This window comes from Scyliorhinus torazame, chromosome 21, assembly GCF_047496885.1.
Source record: "Scyliorhinus torazame isolate Kashiwa2021f chromosome 21, sScyTor2.1, whole genome shotgun sequence".
Lineage (NCBI taxonomy): Eukaryota > Metazoa > Chordata > Chondrichthyes > Carcharhiniformes > Scyliorhinidae > Scyliorhinus > Scyliorhinus torazame.
Genome location: NC_092727.1, coordinates 129,687,078 through 129,709,465, shown reverse-complemented (window position 1 = coordinate 129,709,465; position 22,388 = coordinate 129,687,078). Strand labels below are relative to the sequence as shown.

At 43.6% G+C, this 22,388-nt stretch overlaps 2 protein-coding genes across 53 annotated transcripts in view; one reads left to right on the top strand and one right to left on the bottom strand.

Annotated features, from left to right (window-relative positions):
* Positions 1–9,041, top strand: part of odad4 (outer dynein arm docking complex subunit 4) — a 112,868-nt gene extending 103,827 nt beyond the window's left edge. For 34 of the 50 annotated variants that reach the window (XM_072487601.1, XM_072487586.1, XM_072487602.1 and 31 more), the window contains 2 exons: positions 1,078–1,140; positions 8,711–9,041. In XM_072487601.1, coding sequence (XP_072343702.1) covers positions 1,078–1,140; positions 8,711–8,868 — 221 coding nt within the window. In that variant the 3' untranslated portion in view covers positions 8,869–9,041. The remainder of the gene's footprint in view (positions 1–1,077; positions 1,141–8,710) is intronic. The other 16 variants (XM_072487610.1, XM_072487603.1, XM_072487604.1 and 13 more) reach the window with 1 other exon arrangement.
* The window catches only part of sp2 (sp2 transcription factor), a 42,799-nt gene continuing 26,257 nt past the window's right edge, over positions 5,847–22,388 (bottom strand). For 2 of the 3 annotated variants that reach the window (XM_072487637.1, XM_072487638.1), the window contains exons 5-6: positions 20,894–21,087; positions 12,307–16,847 (exon numbers count right to left, since the gene is read on the bottom strand). In XM_072487637.1, the coding sequence (XP_072343738.1) occupies positions 16,744–16,847; positions 20,894–21,087 (298 nt within the window). In that variant the 3' untranslated portion in view covers positions 12,307–16,743. Of the gene's footprint in view, positions 6,348–12,306; positions 16,848–20,893; positions 21,088–22,388 lie in introns of those variants that run through there. The other variant, XM_072487639.1, reaches the window with a different exon arrangement.

Here is a 22,388-nt window from a genome sequence, read left to right as displayed (position 1 = left end):
TCCTCTTCATACTTAATTCGCTCCCTGTCATCGAATCCCGATTAAAAATGCTTCTCTCACACTGCCTACAGTTCAATGTACAAAATGATTGCAGGTGGGAGAGGGTGAAATAATGTCCCAGTCCTGTTATTGAGCTAGAAATCTGGAGGCCGGGACTAATGATTCTGGTGTCGAGATTTCAAATCCTCGCACAGTGATCCATAAATTAAATTAATCTGAAATAAAAAGTTTGTATCAGTGACAACGGTCACCATGAAACTACCAGATTTTCATAAAACAAACATATCTGGTTCACTAATATATTTATGGAAGGGATTCTGTCATCTGTGCTAGACAGGCAGACATGGAGTTGACTCTTAACTGCCCTCAGAAATTTAGAGTACTCAATTATTTGTTTTCAATTAAGAGGCAATTTAGCATGGCCAATCCACCTATCCTGCACATCTTTGGGTTGTGGGGGTGAAACCCACGCAAACACGGGCAGAATGTGCAAACTCCACACGGACAGTGACCCGGGGCCGTGATCGACCTGGGACCTCGGCGCCGTGAGGCAGCAGTGTTAACCACTGCACCACCTTGCGTCCCTGAAGCTGAGAGAGTTAAGGAAAGCTGGAATGCATGTGTTCAAAATTAAGGGAAGTTTGAATCACAAGTATTTCCACTAACAGGAGAGTCAGTAACCAGGCAAACTATAAGGGGAACTATTTTTATGCAGCAAGTTGTTCTGATCTAGAATGTTCTAATTGAAAGGGGGTGAATAATAACTCTAAAAATGGAGTTGGATGAATACCAATGGGTTTTCCGATGCATCAGCAGAAGATTCATGGGAAATTCACACCAACCTGAGAATGATATTTGGGGACTCCCGCTTAATTCTCCCTGGGACCTTGCTGTGTGAAAACTGACTCCCAAGTAACCAACAATCACTGCATTTGAAAGTAATCTGTTGGATATGAAGCCCTTAGAGATGTTTCTAAGTTGGATAAACCCGTTTGTAAGGCAGATATCTTTCTCTCGTAATGATTAGAACTTACCTGTTGACTATATTTTAGATAACTTCATATTTTCCCACAATAGATGCCAACCAGGTTGAGGAAGAATTGCCAGAAAACATTGAGAATGAAGGTGTCATGTCTGAGGGTAGGTTGCCAGCGTAGCCAGTAACCAGTGCACAGTGACCAGTTCACACACCTCTCTCCTTGAATCCTCATTAAAAGTGTTTTTCTCTGGCTCGCCCTGCAGGATTCCTCCTGTTACTTATTTTGTATATGTCTGTAAAAATATGGTGAAGGAGCAAAATTGTATTGCATTGTTCATTTCCCAAACCAGCACAGGCTCTGCTCTGACCCTCCACCAGGGCTGAATTGGGTGCGCCCCTGGCGGGTTGCTTCCTCCAGGCGGGGCTGGGGTCTTGGCTGACTTAGGCACCATTGACAGAAAGAGGGGCCGGGAGGGAGCGGGTAGGAATGAAGGGGGAGTTCGCTCTTCTAGGGGGACTCCCTTCCACTGGCAAAGAGCAACCCCCAAAGAATGATCCCCACCCCCTGCCCTCTTCTGCCCTTTAAACATTTACCCCACTGCCCATGGATAGCATATCATCAGGTTCAACACCCAAGCTCACCCCATGGTAATGGGGATGGACAGGCATCAACATTGACAGCTATATTCAAATGAATAATTAAGGGTTAATTAGGGTTATGAAGCCAATTGACTGCCCCTCCTCCCCACCTGTCTACTATTATGCCTTTTAGGACCAGTCTGGGGTTATTCCTACCTGCTGCCTCCCTAAAGCCCACCCCCTCTTCCTCCATTCTTAAATCACCCATGACCCCAGATTTACCTGTTCTGGGAATCCAGCCCTATTACGTTTTTTTTTTGTGCACTAAATGATCTGTTACAGCTCCACGCAGAAAAATACTTTTCACTGTACCTCGGTACACGTGACAATAAACAAGCAAATGCATGGGCTTCTTCCGGCAGGAGCACTGAGACCTTTCCTGGTGTTGCCAGCATTGAGAATTGGCCAGCAGCTCCAGAGGGTGGGGCTCCCTCACTGGGCGGGGCTCCCTCACTGGGCGGGGCTCACTCACTGGGTGGGGCTCACTCACTGGGCGGGGCTCACTCACTGGGCGGGGCTCACTCACTGGGCGGGGCTCACTCACTGGGCAGGTCAGCACGGTGGCTCCACCTAGACTTTGTTTCCAGGACAACACATTATTCTGCCCTGATCTTTGCCATTCTCATTGGATCCTCTCAGTCATTTTCCAGCTGTAACTCGGAAGGGGTGGAATACCCCTGAGCATTCCACCAATGACCATCCCCTGTCAGGTTGGCTGCCCAGCTGCGGCCCCTGGCACGGGCAGCACGTCCCACATTATCCTGTCCATTAATGGCCCAGCCACCGCTGGCTACAGGGCTAATTGGTGGGGTCCCTCCAGCCTACTTTTATGCCGGGAGGTGGGGAGGTGGGGGTCACCACCGCCATTTAAAATTCAGCAGTTTTCGGGATGATTGTCATTTTAGTCCTTCTCTGAAATATAAATTACATTTGTGCAAAGGAAGCAGTGTCACTGGGATGGTAGCAGTCACAGATTGCAGGCTGTCAGCACAGAGAGGAGATCTGCATCCCATTCATCCAGGTCCCAGTGGTGAAGGAACTAAACTCCTGGCTGTCCTGAATCCTGGGTTAATATTTACATTTGATTGTGACTTTAAAGCAGCAAAAATTGAAATATACAGAGATCTTTTTCCAACCATGGTCAGGATCAAACGCACTAGAGAAGTTGCAACAGCTCACCTCTGAGTTCAAATCCCACTCGAGAGAACTAAATCCATCATTTAGACTGTCACTCACAGCGCAGTACTGAGGGAGTGCTGCTCTGTCAGTGGCGCTGTATTTCAGGGGCTGAATTCGCCATTTCGGAGACTCCCGCTGGAGATAAATCGACTCTGATTTGCTCTCACGCTGGGAGCGGGAATCCAGAGGTGTTTCACTATCTTTGCCATGCTAGTTTATGCGTGGCAGGGATTTGTTCGTTAATCCTGCTAACGGGCCACCATTTTGAGCGGGCAGCCAGATAGCAAGGTCCAGCAGCTGGCCCCCCCTCCCTCCACAATGCAATTGCTCTCCCCCCCCCCCCCCCCATCATGGGATTTGCTGGGTCGCCATCCCGCCAATACCAGGCTGACCCAATCCCCCCACCAGTGACTCCTATTACAGAGACCTCCACAAGAGAGATCGCCACCAGAGACAGTGAAAACATCAATGCTTTAAAACCCACCTGTGCAATATACTTGCTGGCTCAGGCAAAGAAAGCAGTAGCTGCAAATTCCTAAAACTGAAACCACATCAGCTGGGTTTAAACCTCCTCAGATCTTTGATCGGCAAGGTTTTCATTCACATCAATGGGAATTGATTTTACCAGGCTGTGATTGACAGTTTACACACACAACCAGCTGTCTGGATTGGTTAATTTCACTTCCTGTCAGCTTGTAAACAAACCACAATGTTTATAAACATCTACTTATAACTGAAAGTTCTTGGATCACATCAAAGGCAGTTAAGTGCTCTCACTTCCTCCTTTTTCTCGGCAAAAAGCACTTAACTGCTTTCTCTGTCTGAGTCAGGTGTATTGCATGGGTGAGTTTTCAAAGCAGTGATATGTTCACTGTCTCTGTCTGGACTGCTCTCATACTTCCAGGCAGGGGTTTCTGTAAAGGGGGTGGTCTCTCTTATGGGGGCTCTGGTGGGGTTCTCTCTTATGGGGGTCTCTCTTTTGGGGAGTCTCTGGTGGAGATCTCTCCAATGGCAGGTCTCTGACAGGGGTCTCTCTTATAAGGGGTTTCTGGTGGGGGTCTCTGTAATGGGGTCTCTGGTGGGGGTTTCTATTGGGGATGGTGTGGGCAGGATTTGCATTGTGAGGGGAAAGGAGATACTCTGATGGACTTTTGGGGAAACTCCCTAAAAGAGTTCCCCACAGGCCCACTGTGAGGTCCACCACGCCAGGGCCAAACTGGGAAATACCTGCACCAATTCTCACCCACATGAATCCCAGCCCAGAGATTCATGCAGGCTTGGAGAATCCAGTGCCCGGCCATTAAGAGGATGCAAATGGTTCAACCCGACCTATTTGCATCTTCGTGCTGACACGGGGCACGAACCTCAATGCCACCACCAATGGGCATCTGAGGTGGAATTGGTGGATTTTGCACCGCATTGGAAACTCCAGTAGCAGCAGTGGAGAATCCAGATGAGATGTTAACACAAGGCCTGCTCTCAGGTGAAAACAAAAGATCCTGTAGGCTTTTGGAAGAGAATTTCCCTGGTGTCCTGGCCCAATATTTACACCTTAATCAACTTCACTTTCTTTTTCCCATGCTACATAGGATCACTGCAATACTGCTTGATTGCCCTTCTCTGTCTCCATTCTTTTGATATTGGATGTAATAGGTAGTTATACAGCCAGATCAAAGAATCATAGACTTACTGCAATGAATAACCCCCATATATTCATGCCGGGTCAGGTACAAGTACACACCCGATTCCCTGCACAAGTGGCTGGCTTCTTTCCTGGCCCAGAGGTCCTGGGGGCTGGATGAGCCCCTCAGTAAGAGTTGTGTTTGAGAGGCTGGCAGTTGCAGCGGTCCCAGCAGCACCAGAGCTCAGTGGCTGCTGCTGGGATGCAAGCGGGTCCAGGAAGAGAAGATGGATGCCCGACGGAACCAGGTAAGTTGGGTTGGGTGGTGAGGAATCGGGAAGCCCAAGGAGGAGAGACAAGCGCAGTGGGAAAGGGTGGCTGATTTTGGGTGCCAGGTGGAGGGAACAAAGGGAGGTAAAATTTTGGGAGTGTTTCCCTGATCCCAACTTTTCAATCACCTGTGTTTAAAAAAAACAGCCTGTCCATGTCAGCTGTTTTATTATAAGAAGTCTTACACCAGGTTAAGGAAGGAGCAGTGCTCCGAAAGCTAGTGATTCGAAACAAACCTGTTGGACTTTAACCTGGTGTTGTAAGACTTCTTACTGTGCTCACCCCAGTCCAACGGCGGCATCTCCACATCATAGCTGTTTTATTGTGTTGGGCAGCATATTATCTGGTGAATCAGCTTGTTGAGCTCAATTAATTCTCAATTATTTATTTTAAATTGTCAGGTAGGTGACTGATTTCAGCACTTGCTCACCTAACAGGTTATCAAGGGCAGCTCAGAGCTGGGTGGGAATGAGGTGGGCTTGGCCCCCCCATTGAACCTATGTCTGGCGGTGAGCTGTAAAATCCAGGCCCTGATCTGGGACTCAAACTGACTCAGAGGCAGGGGTGTTACTACCCGAGTCACAAGACCCTGCTCCTCAAAGAAATCACTAAAACAGATTATCTAATAAGGTTACATAACAAGAGGCCAATGATGTTTAGCCTCTGATGTTAGTTTCTCTGCTGTTTGGCCTCTCACACCTTTTGTTCTCTCTGGGGACTGCCATTAGCACACTTTCCCCTTGGTGTCTATGGCCATTAGCACCCGGTTTCCCTGGGTTTCTGTGGCTATGACTCATCTTTCATTCTCACTCCACAGTATAAATATTCCCCACAATCTCTGACTGTTAGCTTTGACATAGAGTCATTGGACTCGAAACATTAGCTCTTTTCTCTCCCTACAGATGCTGCCAGACCTGCTGAGATTGTCCAGCATTTTCTCTTTCAAAACAGATTATCTGATCATTATTATTTCACTATTTGTGAGATCCAGCTGTGATCTTGCAAATTAGCTGCTGTGTTTTCTACATTCCAACAGTAATTACACTTCGAAAGTACTTAATCGTCGATAAAGAATTTTGCGACATCTTGGTGGTCCGGAAAGGTGCTATAGGCAGCGAAGTCTTTATTTGTTTACTATATTTCAACCGATGGGCCGAAATGGCCCAAAGCGACCTTCATTCATTATTGGCTTAGGATTTGCAACACTATCAGCATTTGCTGACGTTACTGCATCAAAGGTCTCAGCAACTACTGGTGTCCACACATGCCAAAAAAAAAACCTCCACCTTTATTTTACCCATCATTAAATGATTAAAAAGTGCTTTTTGCTTCCTGGCTTGCTGTCTGAGAATTCTTCAATCTGATAGGCTGTTAAGTCTGTTTGATGACTTCACTCTTCTTGGCCATCGGAAATCCACTATGGATGGCACCAGAATGATATTATCATCATATGAACAAGAAAATATGCTGCAGTACGCATCAAATCTTTGTGCACAACCTCCTTCAAGGTCAGTGGTCAGTCCCTTTGCTGCTGACTGCAAAATCCAGGCTAATGTATTCCTGTCAGTTCCTCTTCTCGTATTTTAAGATGTGTTTCATCTGCAAATAACATGGGATAAAAATTCCTTTACTGAACATCACTTGTTCGGAATGAGAGTCTACCAAAAGAAAATCTTTTCTTTGACGTCCCATTCACAATTTTAAAACAAGGCCCTGTTTACCTGCATTATTAGAAGAACGAGGGTGTTCCTCCAGTGATCTGGTCAGCTTTCCTCCATTAACCAACATCACCAGACAGGGATTAACGGGTTACTGCTGTTGTAAGATCTTGCTGGTCAGAAAATGGCTTCCATATTTATACGAATAACAACAGTAACTACAAAATGTTATTTGTTGCAAGTGCTTTTGGACATTGCTCAGATGCTGTTAAGGTACTGAATAAATAGAAAAAATTACATTTATGTGCCACCTTTCACATCTTCAGGCAGTCCAATGCCTTTCATAACTAATTAAGTACTTTTTGAGCTGTCTTTATTTATAATGTCCAGGAACTCTTGCATTCAATTTGCACATACATAGCAATATACATTTCTTAATGGACAATACATATTAATGGAAAATCTGCAAATCCCTGCAATATTTTTGTTATGAGCGTGAGGGATAAGAGATAAACTGTGCTAACAATTACTGGGAGATTCAGCCGGGCAAGAATTCAGCTGCCTTTTCAGTGCCCCCCCCATTCAAGTAGTGCAAAAGGAGGCTTGAATCCATGATGGTCAGATGGGATCGGCAAGAAAGCAATTGTGCAATCTAAGTAATCCCAAGAAGATTTCCAGCCCAGGACAAAGCAGCTACTGGCACTTCCATTTGAATACTCCAAAATGTATTGATGTTTGGAAATGAAGGTTTTTCTTTAGGTTTTGGAAGGTCTAATGCAGGTAGGGAATATACAGTGAATGGTAGAACCCTCAAGAGTATTGACAGTCAGAGAGATCTGGGTGTACAGGTCCACAGGTCACTGAAAGGGGCAACACAGGTGGAGAAGGTAGTCAAGAAGGCGTACGGCATGCTTGCCTTCATTGGCCGGGGCCTTGAGTATAAGAATTGGCAAGTCATGTTGCAGCTGTATAGAGCTTTAGTTAGGCCACACATGGAGTATAGTGTTCAATTCTGGTCGCCACACTACCAGAAGGATGTGGAGGCTTTAGAGAGGGTGTAGAAGGGATTTACCAGGGTGTTTCCTGGTATGGAGGGCATTAGCTATGAGGAGAGGTTGAATAAACTCGGTTTGTTCTCACTGGAACGACAGAGGTTGAGGGGCGACCTGATAGAGGTTTACAAAATTATGAGGGGCATAGACAGAGTGGATAGTCAGAGACTTTTTACCAGGGTAGAGGGGTCAATTACTAGGGGACATAGGTTTAAGTTGCGAGGGGCATGGTTTAGAGGAGATGTACGAGGCAAGTTCTTTTGCACAGAGGGAACTCGCTGCCGGGGGGAGGTGGTGGAAGCAGGGATGATAGTGACGTTTAAGGGCATCTTGACAAATACATGAATAGGATGGGAATAGAGGGATACGGACCCCGGAAGTGTAGAAGATTTTAGTTAAGACGGGCAGCATGGTCGGCGCAGGCTTGGAGGGCCGAAGGGCCTGTTCCTGTGCTGTACTTTTCTTTGATCTTTGCAAATGGACACACAGGAATGGCAGAATTCTGGGAGGGGGGAGGTGGTAATAAGTCACCTGTGGTAGCAAGTATGATCTGTAGTTAAGTACTTCTGTTACACAGGGAAGGAATTACACATTCATTCATATGGGCCTTACCTCTGGTCACTGTTCTGTGTCACATTGGTGAGCAACGGAACACTAAGTTTTTGCTGTAGTTACATATTGTCAGTTAAGTTATAATTGGTCAATGCAATTAAACAATTATATGACTCAAACTTTCAATATAATTAACCATGGATTTCAGCAAATTGAGACTGGAGTACGAAGCTCTATAAAATTGCAACATGTACGTCACAGATTTATTTCTGCGTAAATTACACTCGACTTGAGTTGGAACAATATTATTCCACATAATTAAGTTTAGTGAAGGAATAGCATTCCACACAAACATTTACTGGTGTGGTGTGACAAAATATAAAACTTAAGTAATCCAATAAAATTATGTTACTGGATGATGTATGACTGGTCGAATGTGAGTTTTTCCATGAATTGACGGTAAAAGTAGTTATGTTTGTGCAAGTATGACATTTAGATAACAGGGCAAGTTGATGGCAGATACAGTTCAATGTTGGGAGCGAGGAATCAAGAAAGAATATCTGTTAAATGAAAGTGGTCAGTGCACTGACCAGTAAAGAGACAAAGGGAATATAATGAAAAAGACAAATAAGAAATAAGCCCCTTCCTGCTCCTAAAATTCTTATATTGCAGCTTTTATATCTGAAAATTTTCTTCATAGAGACAAAGACACAGGGTGAGGACACGGAAGCCGCAGTGGAAGAAGCTGTGACAGAAAAAGAGACGGCGGATGAAACCGAAGCGGAAAAAGGAGAGACGGCAGAGGTGATAGAAAACGGAGAGACAGCAGAAGAAGTTGCAACACCAAAGAACGAGTGAAACATGTCCGGAATAACTCCTTCTCGGCTCATCTTTGTTGATGTGATAATGTCTAGAAGCAAATTTCAGTGTAACTAACTTCGTTGTTTTTATTAATAAATGCTATTGCAGTTCATTTTTAAGTTCTGCCCTTGTAAACACAAGGACAATTTATAAATACAAATTTAAAATAATCCTTTGTTTGTTGTATTTAACTCCACTCCCAGAACCCTCTAGTCAGAACAGAGCTCAATTGTTTTTTGTGCAACTTGACTCTCCAAACGCCTACGTCCAATAATCTTTCACCCACTTGTTAATCCAGCTCTTGCCTTAAAAATATTAATAGAATCTGCTTCCCCTGCCTTTTGAGGAAGAGAGTTCCAAAGATCCACAACCCTGCGAAAGAAAAGATTTCTCAACTGTTTTTTAAATAAGCGACCCCTTATTTTTAGTTCTAGATTTCCCCACAAGAAAAAACATCCTCTCTAAACCCACCCTGTCAAGACCTCTCAGGATCTTAAAGGTTTCAATCAAGTTTCCTCTTACCCTTCTAAACTCCAGTGAATACAAGCTTAGCCTGTCCAGCCCTTCACTCATTCCTGGTATTAGTCTAGTAAACATTCTCTGAACATCTTCCAATGCATTTATATTTTCCCGTAATCCAGATGTGCTCTCACTAGTGCTATGCACAACTGAAGCATAACCTCCCTACTTTTATAATCCTTTCTGGAAACTCTGAAGGTTGGGAACATAGGGAAGGAGGAACCTGTTCAGCCTCTCAAACTAGCCCTGCCATTCAATGAATTCATGAATGATGTGTTTCCTAACTCCACCCATACACCTTGGCTCCAAATCCCTTAATACCCATGGTATAAATCAATAGAAATGAACACCAGGCAGGTTCTATGATGGATCGCTGATCTGCACTAGTTTTAAGCCCATGGAGACAACTGAAAAATCTACACATTCATATCTTGAAATGCGGAAAATAATAAAACGGTAATTATTTTGAAATGTCAGTATTTAATCCTAAAAGGGATTTGTGGAGAGAAAGTAGGAACTATAGAAAAGCAGATGTGAAAATCCAAGTAGACAATCATTGAAAATCAGTCAACAGGTACAAGGCTCTACAACAATAGCAAAATACTACAGATGCTGGAAATCTGAAATAAAAACAGGAAATGCTGGAAATATTCAGCAGGTCTAGCAGCATCTGTGGAAAGAAAGGCACAGTTTAACAGGTCAACAACCTTTCAACAGAACTCCACATGTGGTCGAATCTTAATGCTTCCTTAATTGATCTAGCAAATCATTCATTTCTAAAAGATACTCATCGCCACCTTTAGGGAAATGAGTAGTGGGAAATAAATGCCGCATTGGCAATGTCCTTGTGTCATTGAGTCACAGCAACTAAGATGCAATCATTTTACCTCCTTATCTAACTTTCCCAGTCTTCAATATCTGTCACAGAAAACTAACCCTTCCTTAATTCTCCTTGTAAGCAGCAACTGAGACGATAAAAGATAAACACTGACAAATAGTATGTATATTTCCGTCAACTCCAGCATGATGCCACCACCAAGTGTATCTTCCCCTGTCAGCATTTTGTGACATCCTGGTCTATTCCTCCATCCCCCTCCAATGGCAGTTTCCCATGCAATCGCGGCAGATGTAACACCTGCTCCTTTAACTCCTCACCACGCAAGGCCCCAAACACTTCTTCCAGGTGAAGCAGTGATTTATTGCATTCACTGCTCACTGGAGACCAAATACGGACAGGGTGACCGCTTTGCAGAACAGATTCCAGAAGCAGGACCCCGATCTTCGTGTGACTTGTCATTTCAGTTCAACGTCATTTCTGAACCTCAGCCGCTGATAATGTTCCAGTGTAGCCCAATGCAAACTGAAGGAACAACACCTCTTCTTCTGAGGAGGCACTTTTCAGCTTTTTGGAAATAACTCTTGAGTTCAACAACTTCAGACCATGAACTCTGACCTCCATTTTGATTTCCCCCAAACCTAGTCTGGATCTTTTTCCATATTTTGCTTTCAGACAGTGCTAACCTTTATTTGGATATTAATATTGACTCTACACCAAAGGTTTTGTTTCTAATACTATAATTACCACTCCCTTTGCCTCATGTATCATGGCATCCTTGTCATGTACTTTCTCCCAATTCCCAACCTATCCCTGACCTTCTATTTTGCTCCACCTCTCCACCCCCTTTTTTCAACAGCGTAAAACCCATATTTCTACCGCTCTTCAGTTCTGAAGACGTCCTATGGACCTGAGATGTTAACTCTGTTTTTCTCGCCGCAGATGCTCCCAAACCTGCTGAGATATTCCAACATTTTGTTTTTATTTAAGATTTCCAGCTTCTGCCGTGTTTTGCTTTTATTTTATTGTATTCATGTGTGTATGTGGGTGTGTATTTATTAGTGTACTACGTTTACGTGGAGCATATACACATTGTAATTTGCGCACATATATACATGAGTTTTATCTGCATGCACACATGTGCCAGCTATATGCTCTTTTTAAACATATTTAGTGTAGAACATTTTAGCGAAAACTACACTTAAATTAAATCTGAGAACAAAGTCACAATACCAGGTGAGAAAAGTGAAGATTCCAGTTTAAAGTCTCTGTCCTGATTCCTAACTGCTGGAAGATGATCAACATTATCTGAAAAGTCTCCAAAGTTATCTTAAACATCAAAGGATGTTACCCTGCACACATAATGCAATAGAACTTCTCAATGTAACAATAGGACACACATGAAACAAGCTTTCAGTTTCAATCTTTTCTACATGTTGAGTTAATGGGATTTCAGATGTTAGTGATGGGGACACAACAATGGACCTCGCTTCTAGGGTAGGTGCAAACCAACCTAGGTCCTTTGTTGTGCTACACTGATGGTATGAGTGAGACTCAGAATGACACAAGCTGATGTGAGTGTGGTTCAAAGGTAATAGATGTCCAGTATTGCAATGTGGCTGCATTGAGGTCACTGCGAATTAGTTATCTTAACTGTTACATCACCTCTATGAAACACAAAGAATATTTTTGTAGCAACCATGCCATCAAGGGTCATATAGAACTAAACCGGGAGTCTCACTGGGTCTGTCCGGGGATTCTCCCAATTAAGTGCACACGGTCAATTAATGTGTATCGATGGCTTCGCTGTAATTACAGCAACATTTCGGGACAAGCTGGAAAAAGCACACGAGGGAGTAAGAAATATAAGGATTTGCTGCTAATGAGATGAAATAAGGTGGGATGAGGGTTGTGTGGAGTGTTAAACACTCGATGGGCCAAATGGCTTGTTTCTGTGCTGGAAATTCTATCGACTTGCTATGAGATTAGGGAACTGGCTAGTTCCTGGGATAGTGCTTTGTGGCCTCAGAGGCTAGTGTTGGGCAGAAGGAGACCAACAATCCTCTACATCCAAAGATCGGTAGATTAAAGACCAGTGTCAGCCTCGGCTGCCATTCTTTATTTTTTTTATATAATATACCAAAGAACATTTACAACACCTCATAAATCCAAGCAGTATTCATCATACGAAGGCTACTTGCTAAGACAGCACTTTTAAAAAACAAACAGCGATACACGAGTTGCAGCAGCAAGCGTATCCGACGGCCCAGTACCCATTGCACCTAAGATGCCCATTGACCCTCAGCTCTGCCCTGCCACTGCACAGGCTGCCAGGCAGAAGCAAGTATCAGACCCAGACTCTCCACTTGGGTGGAGAATCCACTTGACATATCAGGAAAGAGTGGGAGGAGCGCAGTAATTTGAGAGCAAGGAACAGGGAAGCTCTGAGCTTAATTGAAACCAGCAATCGGCACATTGAACAGTCAGGCAATGGGTCTGAAAACAAACATGGTTCATTTCCAGAATGGATCGTAAGGAAGCCTATGGCCCAGTTACATAACTCATCTGATCAAAATTCAGTGTTTTTCCCACCAAATAATTTACTCCTTTTTTTAAATCAAAAGTTGCTTTTGGGAGAGTAAAGCACCTTTACAAATCTGTAAGTTTACGTAAGGCCTTCTATATTGAACTGGACAATTCAGTTGAACCCTTACTGTGTGAAGTTGATCCCCTAACCTTCCAACCCCAATTTTTTCTCCTACCCCCTCTCCCAAAGATGTACCACTGGTACCTTTTGCACTTGGTAACTAGCCGCCTACATAGGACCCAATCACTGAGTGCTGGGAGATGCCAGAAAGCGTCACAGCTGAGTCCAATTCTGCTCTCAGTTGGAACAGGAACCCTGGCCCATTTACTTTTGGCCCCCATTCCTACCTGTCTCCCACCCCAACCTGGTCTGCCTGTACCGTGAAAATGCCTGCACCTGTTGGGAGAGCTCATTCTGAAGAGGTAAAACTTCCCTTAATGCCCATATTTCCAGTAATTATTCATATCTGTGGGATTTGACAATAAAACATATCCATATTGTTAAAGAATGTTAATTCGAAAGAATATATAGAATGCAGCTCTTTTAACGTTCTGGACGTACTAATATCTGAGAGACAGCCTTCAGCACTGACAGCGACTGGATAAATCAGTGAAGGAGCAGGTTCCACAGCTCTGCCCTCTCCCCACCACACTCCATGTTCAAATAGAATGGGTATAGACAATCAACACTGATTGGGTTGTGGGGAGGGGAATTAGAAATGCTTAATTTGCTCCCAATGTGAGCTAAATGTTCTACTTAACTGCAATGTGTGGCCCAAAGGCCTTGGAGAGGGTAGAGGAGATTTATTAGAACGAGGGGCTTTGGTTATGTGGAGAGACAAAAGAAGTGTGGATTGTCCTCCATAGAGCAGAGATGGCTCAGAGATTAGTTAGAGGTGTTAAATAAGCTGTTTCTCATGGCAGAAGGGTCAGTAACCAGGTGATTGGTAAAATAACCTGGAGGCAACATGAGGAAATATTCAGTTAAATAGTGAGTTGTTAGGATCTGAAATGAGCTGCCCGAAAGGGCGGTAGAAGCAGATTCAATTGTAACTTTCAAAAGAAGCCTGGATAAATACTTGAAAGGGAAAGTTTTGAGGGGAGGCGGTGGCATAGTGGTATTGTCACTGGACGATTAATCCAGAAACCCAGAGTACTGCTCTGGGGACCCAGGTTCGAATCCCGTCACTGCAGATGGTGAAATTTGAATTCAATTAAAAGTCTAATGATACCGTGAAACCATTGTTGATTGTCATAAAAACCCATCTGGTTCACTAATGTCCTTTAGGGAAAGAAATCTGCCGCCCTTACCTGGTCTGGCCTACATGTGACTCCAGACCCACAGCAATGTCGGTTGACTCATATCCCTCAAGGGTAATTAGAGATGGGCAATAAATGCTGGCACAGCCTGCGACACCCACGTTCCATGAACGGATAATTTTAAACAAAGGCGCAAGGGAAAATATGAATCAGATACCTCTATCGAGCAAACATGGTGAGATGAAATTCCTTTTTCTGAGCTGTATGATTCGATAAGATAATCTGGAAACATAAGAGCAGGAGTAGGCTATTTGACCCTTTGAGCTGGCTCCTGATTCGTTAAGGTAATGACTGACCTACGATTTAAATTCCATTTTTCACACTATCTCCATATCACTTGATTCTCTTCGTACCCAAAGACCTGTTTTGAATATACTCTATGAAGGTTGAGCATCCATAGTCCTCTGGGATATAGAATTACACAGATTCACAATCCTCAGTGAAGAATGTTCTCAGGTTGTCCTTAAAGGCCAATCTGAGGCTGACTTGTCGTCCTAAATTCCCCAGCCAGGTAAAACGTCCTCCTGACATCTACCCTGTTAAATCCTTTAAGAATTGTACATTTTCGATAAGATCACGGGCTGGCATCTCCATTGCGATTCTGCCCCGCTACCGCTCCTAGCAAGATGGAGAGTTTGGCCGTGCCGTTTCCTGGTGGCAGGAGCTTGTCAATGGTATCTCCCGCTGAAGCCCGTGGGCTGCCACCGGGGACAGAGAATCCTGCCTCCATCAAATGGCCAGAGAATTCCGTCCCACCATTCATTCTCCTAAATGCCAGGGAATATAAGCCTAGTCTACTCAATCATTCCTCATGTACCCTCCTCCCAAGAATGAGCCTAATGAACCTTTGTTACTCCTCTTCCAAGGCAACTATATCCTTCCTTAGGTAAGAAGACTAAAACTACATCGTGGAAAGATAAACGACAATACCTCACTGGAAGTTTGGAATAGATATAACACAACTGAATTCATTTCACTCAATTTCAGGTCACCTCACTGGGTAAATGGCATTACATTTAAGAAACCATTACAGAAACAAATGACTTCATGTGTTCCTTCCACTTAACAAAGCACAAAACAATTCATTTTATTTCAGTTTTTTAAAAAAAACCACAGGAAATGACATCACAGCCAGGAAATAGTGCGTGTCCCACAGTAGAAACTTCCTTTGTGATATTGCAGGAAGTGCTCTGACATCACTTCCCCATGACATCACAAAGTGGTTTAGCTGGCTGGTAGCCACTCACCAGTCTGAGGACTGACCCTTAAAGAGGGCATCTGTAATCGACTGAACTGCCCCATAGTCCTAAATGTAATGAATGGAAGATAAACTTGAGTGTGTGACTGCCGCGCTCGCACAGTATTTGTCTTGGTTGTGCTGCTCTCTCAAATATAAAAGGACGAGAGTTTGGATGATGCACCGAAGGGATTGCTGGAAACCAAGGAACCATTGCGCTCGTGAGACTCACCACCTTCAAAGAGCAAAGAGGAGAAAACTGGGGGAAAAATAACCCACTCTTCCAGATCTAGGAATATGGAGCCATTCTATTTAGTATTTGATTCATTTGATCTACTGTGTGTAAACTGGGGAAGATTTCCTGCATGAAACTCAAGGCAGACAGGAAATCTTCCCGTTCTGTTTTGACTCATGATACTGAGAGTAAGGGAGAAACCGGAACAGGACATCTTGGTCAGGATTTTCAACCATTTCTCTGTAATGGGAAGAAGTGGAGTCCCTGGCTGTTCTATAGGATAAAGTGGGCATTGATTTTATTCCCCTTCCCCAACTGCATTGATCTCCAATTAAGAAATTCATTACCAGTCACCTTATATCATCCAGAAATGATACACTAAAATAAAGTCAGATTTCCTTCCGATCAAAGCTCAAAAATACAACCAATATTTATCTGAAGCAACAGTAAACACTATGCTTATTGATCTATTAAACATTGCAGGATACTACAATCCCAGGATTTCCTTTTAAAAAATTAATACTTTTTTTAAAAAAAAGAATTATTTTCTTTTTTCTTCTACTTGTGTCCAATGATGGCAGTCATTTGGACATAAATCATCTCATGATCCTATGTCAGAATCGCACTAGGAAAATAAAAACATTGTTTTTTAAAATAAAAGTAATAGCAAACTGACTAACTGAAAAGCCTCCACACAATCACAGTACAATGCTCTCATTATCATATGTGACAAAATCTAAGGCAACATATCATTAGAAAACAAGACATGAGCAAAGCCGCAAGTGCGCTACACAAGGAGGAATGGACAGAATATCCCAGGTCGGGACTAGGCTTCGCTTAATCATTTCTCTGTGTTCCTCTCTCTCTGTTCCAGGAGCTTCCAACCCACCCCTAATCCACTGCGCTCTCCATGCTGTGCATGGTAATGCAGGCTACCACAGTAATATCGTGTCCAAATGCATTTGTAGCGTAAGGAGTAGGAAGGAGACCAAACGTGAACTCCCCCCCCACCCCCTCCACCTTCTGGGAAACCATTTTTTGTTAATTTCTTTTCTTTAAAAATGCCAAAACAAAAGAAAATTAAAATGTTCGACTTGTGTTGCTATGGAGATCATTATCTCCCCCAGTGCCCCGCAGTCATTACACCAAGTTCTTTGTGTTCAAGTGTGTTTTGTAGTGTTTGGTCAGGTGGTCACTCCTCATGAAACGCTTGCGACACTGTCCACACTCAAAGCGTTTTTCACCTGCAACACATAATTGGCGCAGAGGTTTAATTTTACATAAATGATAAACATTACAGGTTACTCCTGCAAAGACCTACATCGGAGACTTCAGTACAAAATCTGGGCAGACATTCCCAGTCAGTACTAATGGAGGACCTTCTCAGCCCACTGTCAGCCTCTGTAGCAAACTCCGCAGACTGCCATGCCAGAACGGGGCTCATGAAGTATGGAGTTAAAAAAAAAATTTAGAGCACCCAATTATTTTTTTTCCAATTAAGGGGCAATTTAGTGTGGCCAATCCACCTACCCTGCACATCTTTTGGGTTGTGGGGGTGAGACCCACGCAGACACGGGGAGAATGTGCAAACTCCACACGGACAGTGACCCAGGGCCGGGATTCGAACCCGGGTCCTCAGCGCCGCAGTCCCAGTGCTAACCACTGTGCCACATGCCGCCCCTATGAAATACAGAGTTGACCACCACGGTGCAAACCATTACTTCCAGACAGACTGAGACAGACATTGTTGAGATGCTGTCTTTCAGATGAAACGTTAAACTGACCTCAGTCTAACTGTGAGTTTGCCCTCTCAGGTGAAATTAAATAACACAATTGCAAGGGGCTGTTTAGCACACTGGGCTAAATCGCTGGCTTTGAAAGCAGACCAAGGCAGGCCAGCAGCACGGTTCAATTCCCGTAACAGCCTCCCCGAACAGGCGCCAGAATGTGGCGACTAGGGGCTTTTCACAGTAACTTCATTTGAAGCCTACTTGTGACAATAAGTGATTTTCATTTCATTTTCAAAGAAGAGCAAGGGAGGTGCTTCCAGTGTCCTGGGCAATATTTATGCCCTCAATTAAACATCATTAAAAAATATTATTTGATCATTATCGCATTGCTCTTTGTGAGATCTTGCTGTGCACAAATTGGCTGTCATGTTTCCGACACTACAGCAGTCACTACACTTCAAACGTGCTCTGTTGCCTGTAAAGTGCTTTGGGATGTTCCCTTTCATGAGAGACGCTGTCACTGTCCAGTTGAACGTCCTGTCATTTAATTGTGATGAACGTAAGAAATTGCAATATTTTATATTTTTTGCTGTAATGTTGATAAAACCTGGGTTAAGATGCATACAGACAGTATGACTGTTAGAGCGACGACTAAGGCATCATAAAAGTGAGGTAATCATTGATGTGCAGTTAGTGTTCTGCTAATAGATCTTGAGAACCACTTGTTTACAGACAGCTAGCTAATGGATTTAGGTCTGAAGGATCCCTCAGGTGTAGATCGGGGAGGCGGAGGCATAGTGGTACCTGTCACTGGACTAGTAAACCAGAGACACCACTGCAGATGGTGAAATTTGAATTCAATAAAAATCTGGAATTAAAAGTCTAATGATGACCATGAAACCATTGCCGATTGTCGTAAAAACCCATCTGGTTCACTAATGTCCTTTAGGGAAGGGAATCTGCTACCCTTACCTGGTCTGGCCTACATGTGACTCCAGACCCACAAAATGTGATTGACTCTTAACTGCCTCCTCGAGGGCAATTAGGGATGTGCAATAAATGCTGGCACAGCCGGCGACACCCACGTCCCATGAACAAATAAAAAAAATGTTAATTTATATGGGGTATTGTATTTGGTCCTGGCTAAACAAGTCAAGGGACACATTTTAAGAAGATACAAAATAATGCTGTATACTAGGCGAATGATTCCAGGGGTGAAAGGATTGACATATGGGGAGAGATTAAACAGTTTGGGCCGATACTTGCTGGAGTTTAGGAGGATGAGAGGGGACCTGATCAAGGTATACAAAATACTAAATGGGATTGATAAAGTAAACGTAGACCAAATGTTCCCCCTTGTAGAATGAAAGGTCACAGATGTAGGTTGAGAGGCGGTAGATTAAAAACTGAGATGAGGAGGAAGTACTCCTCGCAGAGGGTGGTGAATTTGTGGAACTCCTTGACTCATAGTCCGGTGGAGTCTGAGTTTTTTTTTAAATTTAGAGTACCCAACTCATTTTTTCCAATTAAGGGGCAATTTAGCGTGGCCAATCCACCTAGCTTGCACATTTTTGGGTTGTGGGGGCGAAACCCATGCAAACACGGGGAGAATGTTAAAACTCCACACGGACAGTGACCCAGAGCCAGGATCGAACCTGGGACCTCGGCGCTGTGAGGCAGCAGTGCTAACCACTGCGCCACTGTGCTGCCCTTCTTCATTTTATCTTGATGGCCCTAGATATAGATCCGTAAACCTGATTTGCTCGCCGTATAGCCACCTGACATTGATCATGCCACTTCAATGGTCACCCACAACCCAGGTCCCATTCTCTTACCCTTCCAAACTAATCACAGATGACGAATATTACAGTAATAAAGCAGCAAATTCATTCCTGTGGCATTACTCAGGCACAAATTTTAAAAATATAGTCCCTTTCTGGAATCCACTCTCTAATTGCCTTGTTTTAATGATTTTTGTCTGTTTTCGTCTTTTCGTGATTGCCGTGAGGCCATAGTCTGAGTTTTTAAATGCTTTCAAGAAGGATATAGATATATTTTTTGTTTTTAAAAATGGGTTAAAGGGATATGGGGTGTGGGCAGCACGGTGGCGCAGTGGGTTAGCACTGCAGTCTCACGGCGCCGAGGTCCCAGGTTCGATCCCAGCTCTGGGTCACTGTCCGTGTGGAGTTTGCACATTCACCCTGCGTTTGCGTGGGTTTCGCCCCCACAACACAAAGATGTGCAGGCTAGGTGGATTGGCCACGCTAAATTGTCCCTTAATTGGAAAGAAATTAATTGGGTACTCTAAATTTATTTTAAAAAAGGGATATGGGAAACAGGCAGGAAGGAGGATTTGAGACCAGGAAGAAATCAACCATGATCTGTTTGAATGGTGGAGCAGACTCAAGGGGCTGATTGACTTATCAGTCTGCTCCTTATTCCTGAATTCCATTGTTTGGGTATAGATGATGTAGTTAATGGGAGGAGTCAGGTCTCTCTGAATAGACAGTAAGTCCTAGAACTCTAAGCTGAACAGAGAGGCTTCAGTTTGGCCATGAAAGATTCTCTCTCCAAAGAGAAAAGCAAGTAAAACCCTGGTTATTAACTTTATTCATGAGTAATATTTCATATATACCGGTTAGCTTAATTGAAATATAGAGGCAGGTTTAATCCGTAAGCTAAGGTTTACTCTTTAACTTTTTGAAAAAATTTTTTAATTTTTAAAATAAATTTAGAGTACCCAATTATTATTTTTTTCCAATTAAGGGGCAATTTAGTGTAGCCAATCCACTACCCTGCACATCTTTGGGTTGTGGGGGTGAAACCCACGCAAGCACGGGGAGAATGTGCAAACTCCACACAGACAGTGACCCAGAGCCGGGATCGAACCTGGGACCTCGGCGCCGTGAGGCATCAGGGCTAACCCACTGCGCCACCGTGCTGCCCTTTCTTCTTTTACTTAAGAACCGTTGTAACTGTTCACTGTAAAGGTATTTCTTTGTTGCTAATGTGGTTAATTCTGTAATTAAATTAAAGTCCGTTTTAACATAAAAGGTACCGATTGGGCAGTGTTATCACTCTCGTGGTGCAGCGACATTTCCTCAGTTTTACAAACTGAAAATAGTTGGGTTCTTGTTCAGGATTCTAACTTAAGTTTGTTGAAAATCTTGATTTGAGTATAAAGTTATGAAAGACACGTTTTACTGGAAAAAAAAGAAAAACATTTTGAGTACCCAATTATATTTTTCCATGTAAGGGGCAATTTAGCGTGGCCAATCCATCTAGCCTGCACATCTTTGGGTTGAGGGGGTGAGACCCACGCAAACACGGGGAGAATGTGCAAACTCCACATTGACAGTGACCCAGGGCCGGGATCGAACCCGGGTCCTCAGCGCCGTAGGCAGCAGTGCTGAAAGTCTTTTACAGAAGGCACCTGGAATTAATAGGCAAGCCAAATTGAAAGTTCCTTTGATACAAATAGAACTGAGCATAATTCCTGTGCAGCGCACACTCATTGCCATTCATTAAGAGGAAAATTACTCTACTTGTGCAGCACTGACCTGTGTGAGTTCTGGAGTGCCTCTGTAGCTCATCGCTGCGAGTGAACCTCTTCCCACAGTAGACCCAACTGCAGACAAACGGGCGTTCCCCTGTGTGCAAGCGGACGTGAGCTCTTAGCAAGGATGTTTTCCGGAATACCTTCTCGCAACCTGGAATGTGACAAACGTGCTTCTTCTTCCCTACCTCTCCACTCCTAGATTTAAGGCAAAGTCATGTCAATTCCAGCGTTAAGCAACGTATCAGATGGTCTTGTGAGATTAGCAACTAGTGCAGAGTTGGCAAGTCAATCAAGTAAGCCTCATTTTCATCAAAATGAAAATTTCACAGAAAAAAAGGGACAGAATCACTGGAGTAGGAAATGTTATTTTTTGTCCAATAAAAACAGGATCTAAGAAACCAAGGGGCCAAATGATACCAAACCTTTATGCTACAACAAACCGTTATAAAAACTAATTGGATCCCAACAGAAAATTGTGGATACCACACTTAAAGAAGTGTGAGGGTCCTTCCTGTTTCTCCCCTTCTTCCCCTTTCTTTTATTTTTACCGTTATCATTTTTGATCCATGTGTGTTTAATGGACATGTATCTTTTAGTCAAGCAGCAGAGAATGAGGAATTCAGTAGTTACAGGAGAGAACTCTCTGCTAGTTTGAACAGGAGCTTCAGACTTTTCAGCAGAGATGGGTTGGGACTCGGTTTGATTGACTGGCCAATGAATTGGGCAAACGGTCGCGCTCTGCCCAGTAACAGGTGTTGATTTGATCCTATCTCACAGGAATGATTTTCAGAGTACCAAGGAGCTCAGTTTGACTCCTGGAAGCACAGGTATAAAAACTTTATCTCTCTCTCCTCTGTGCTTTCTCCAGGAAGGCTATGAGTGCTGTATTTCTGGAATTATTGAGAAACTGCATGAATGACTCAACAGGAAAACCATTACAGGCTGCAAACAAAGACCAGACCCTCTCGCTCTCTCTCTCTCTCTCCAGAAAGGCTGTGAGTGCTGTATTTTAGAAACTACAGAGGCCTGATTGAATCTACAGTAAAGCCTCGGACTGAAAGTAGAGTTTGAAGAGGAGTAAGGTGCTGGAGACAACCGTCTGAAACAAAGACGCTGTTTCCATTTAACTTGAGTTTTTTTGACCCCTTTCTTCAAGTTAAAGTGGGGGATTAGGGATTAGATAATTGTTAGCCAGTTGTATTTGCTGCATAGTACATTACAGTTCTTGTTATAAATAAAAAGTAATTGTGTTTACATTTACAAACCAGGCAGTCGTAATTATTGGCTGGCCAAGGGCCAATTACTTGCGGTATTTTTCTAAGACGCATTGGTTAATTTAATTGTGTTGTGACTTTGGGTCAAGTGGGGCTGGAACTGACTGTGCACTAGCCCAGGGTGTCGTAACAGAAGGATGTCAAGGCCTTGGATTGGGTGCAGAAGATATTTATTAGTTAGTATCAAGGATGAGGACTTCAGTTAAATGGAGAGTTGGAGAA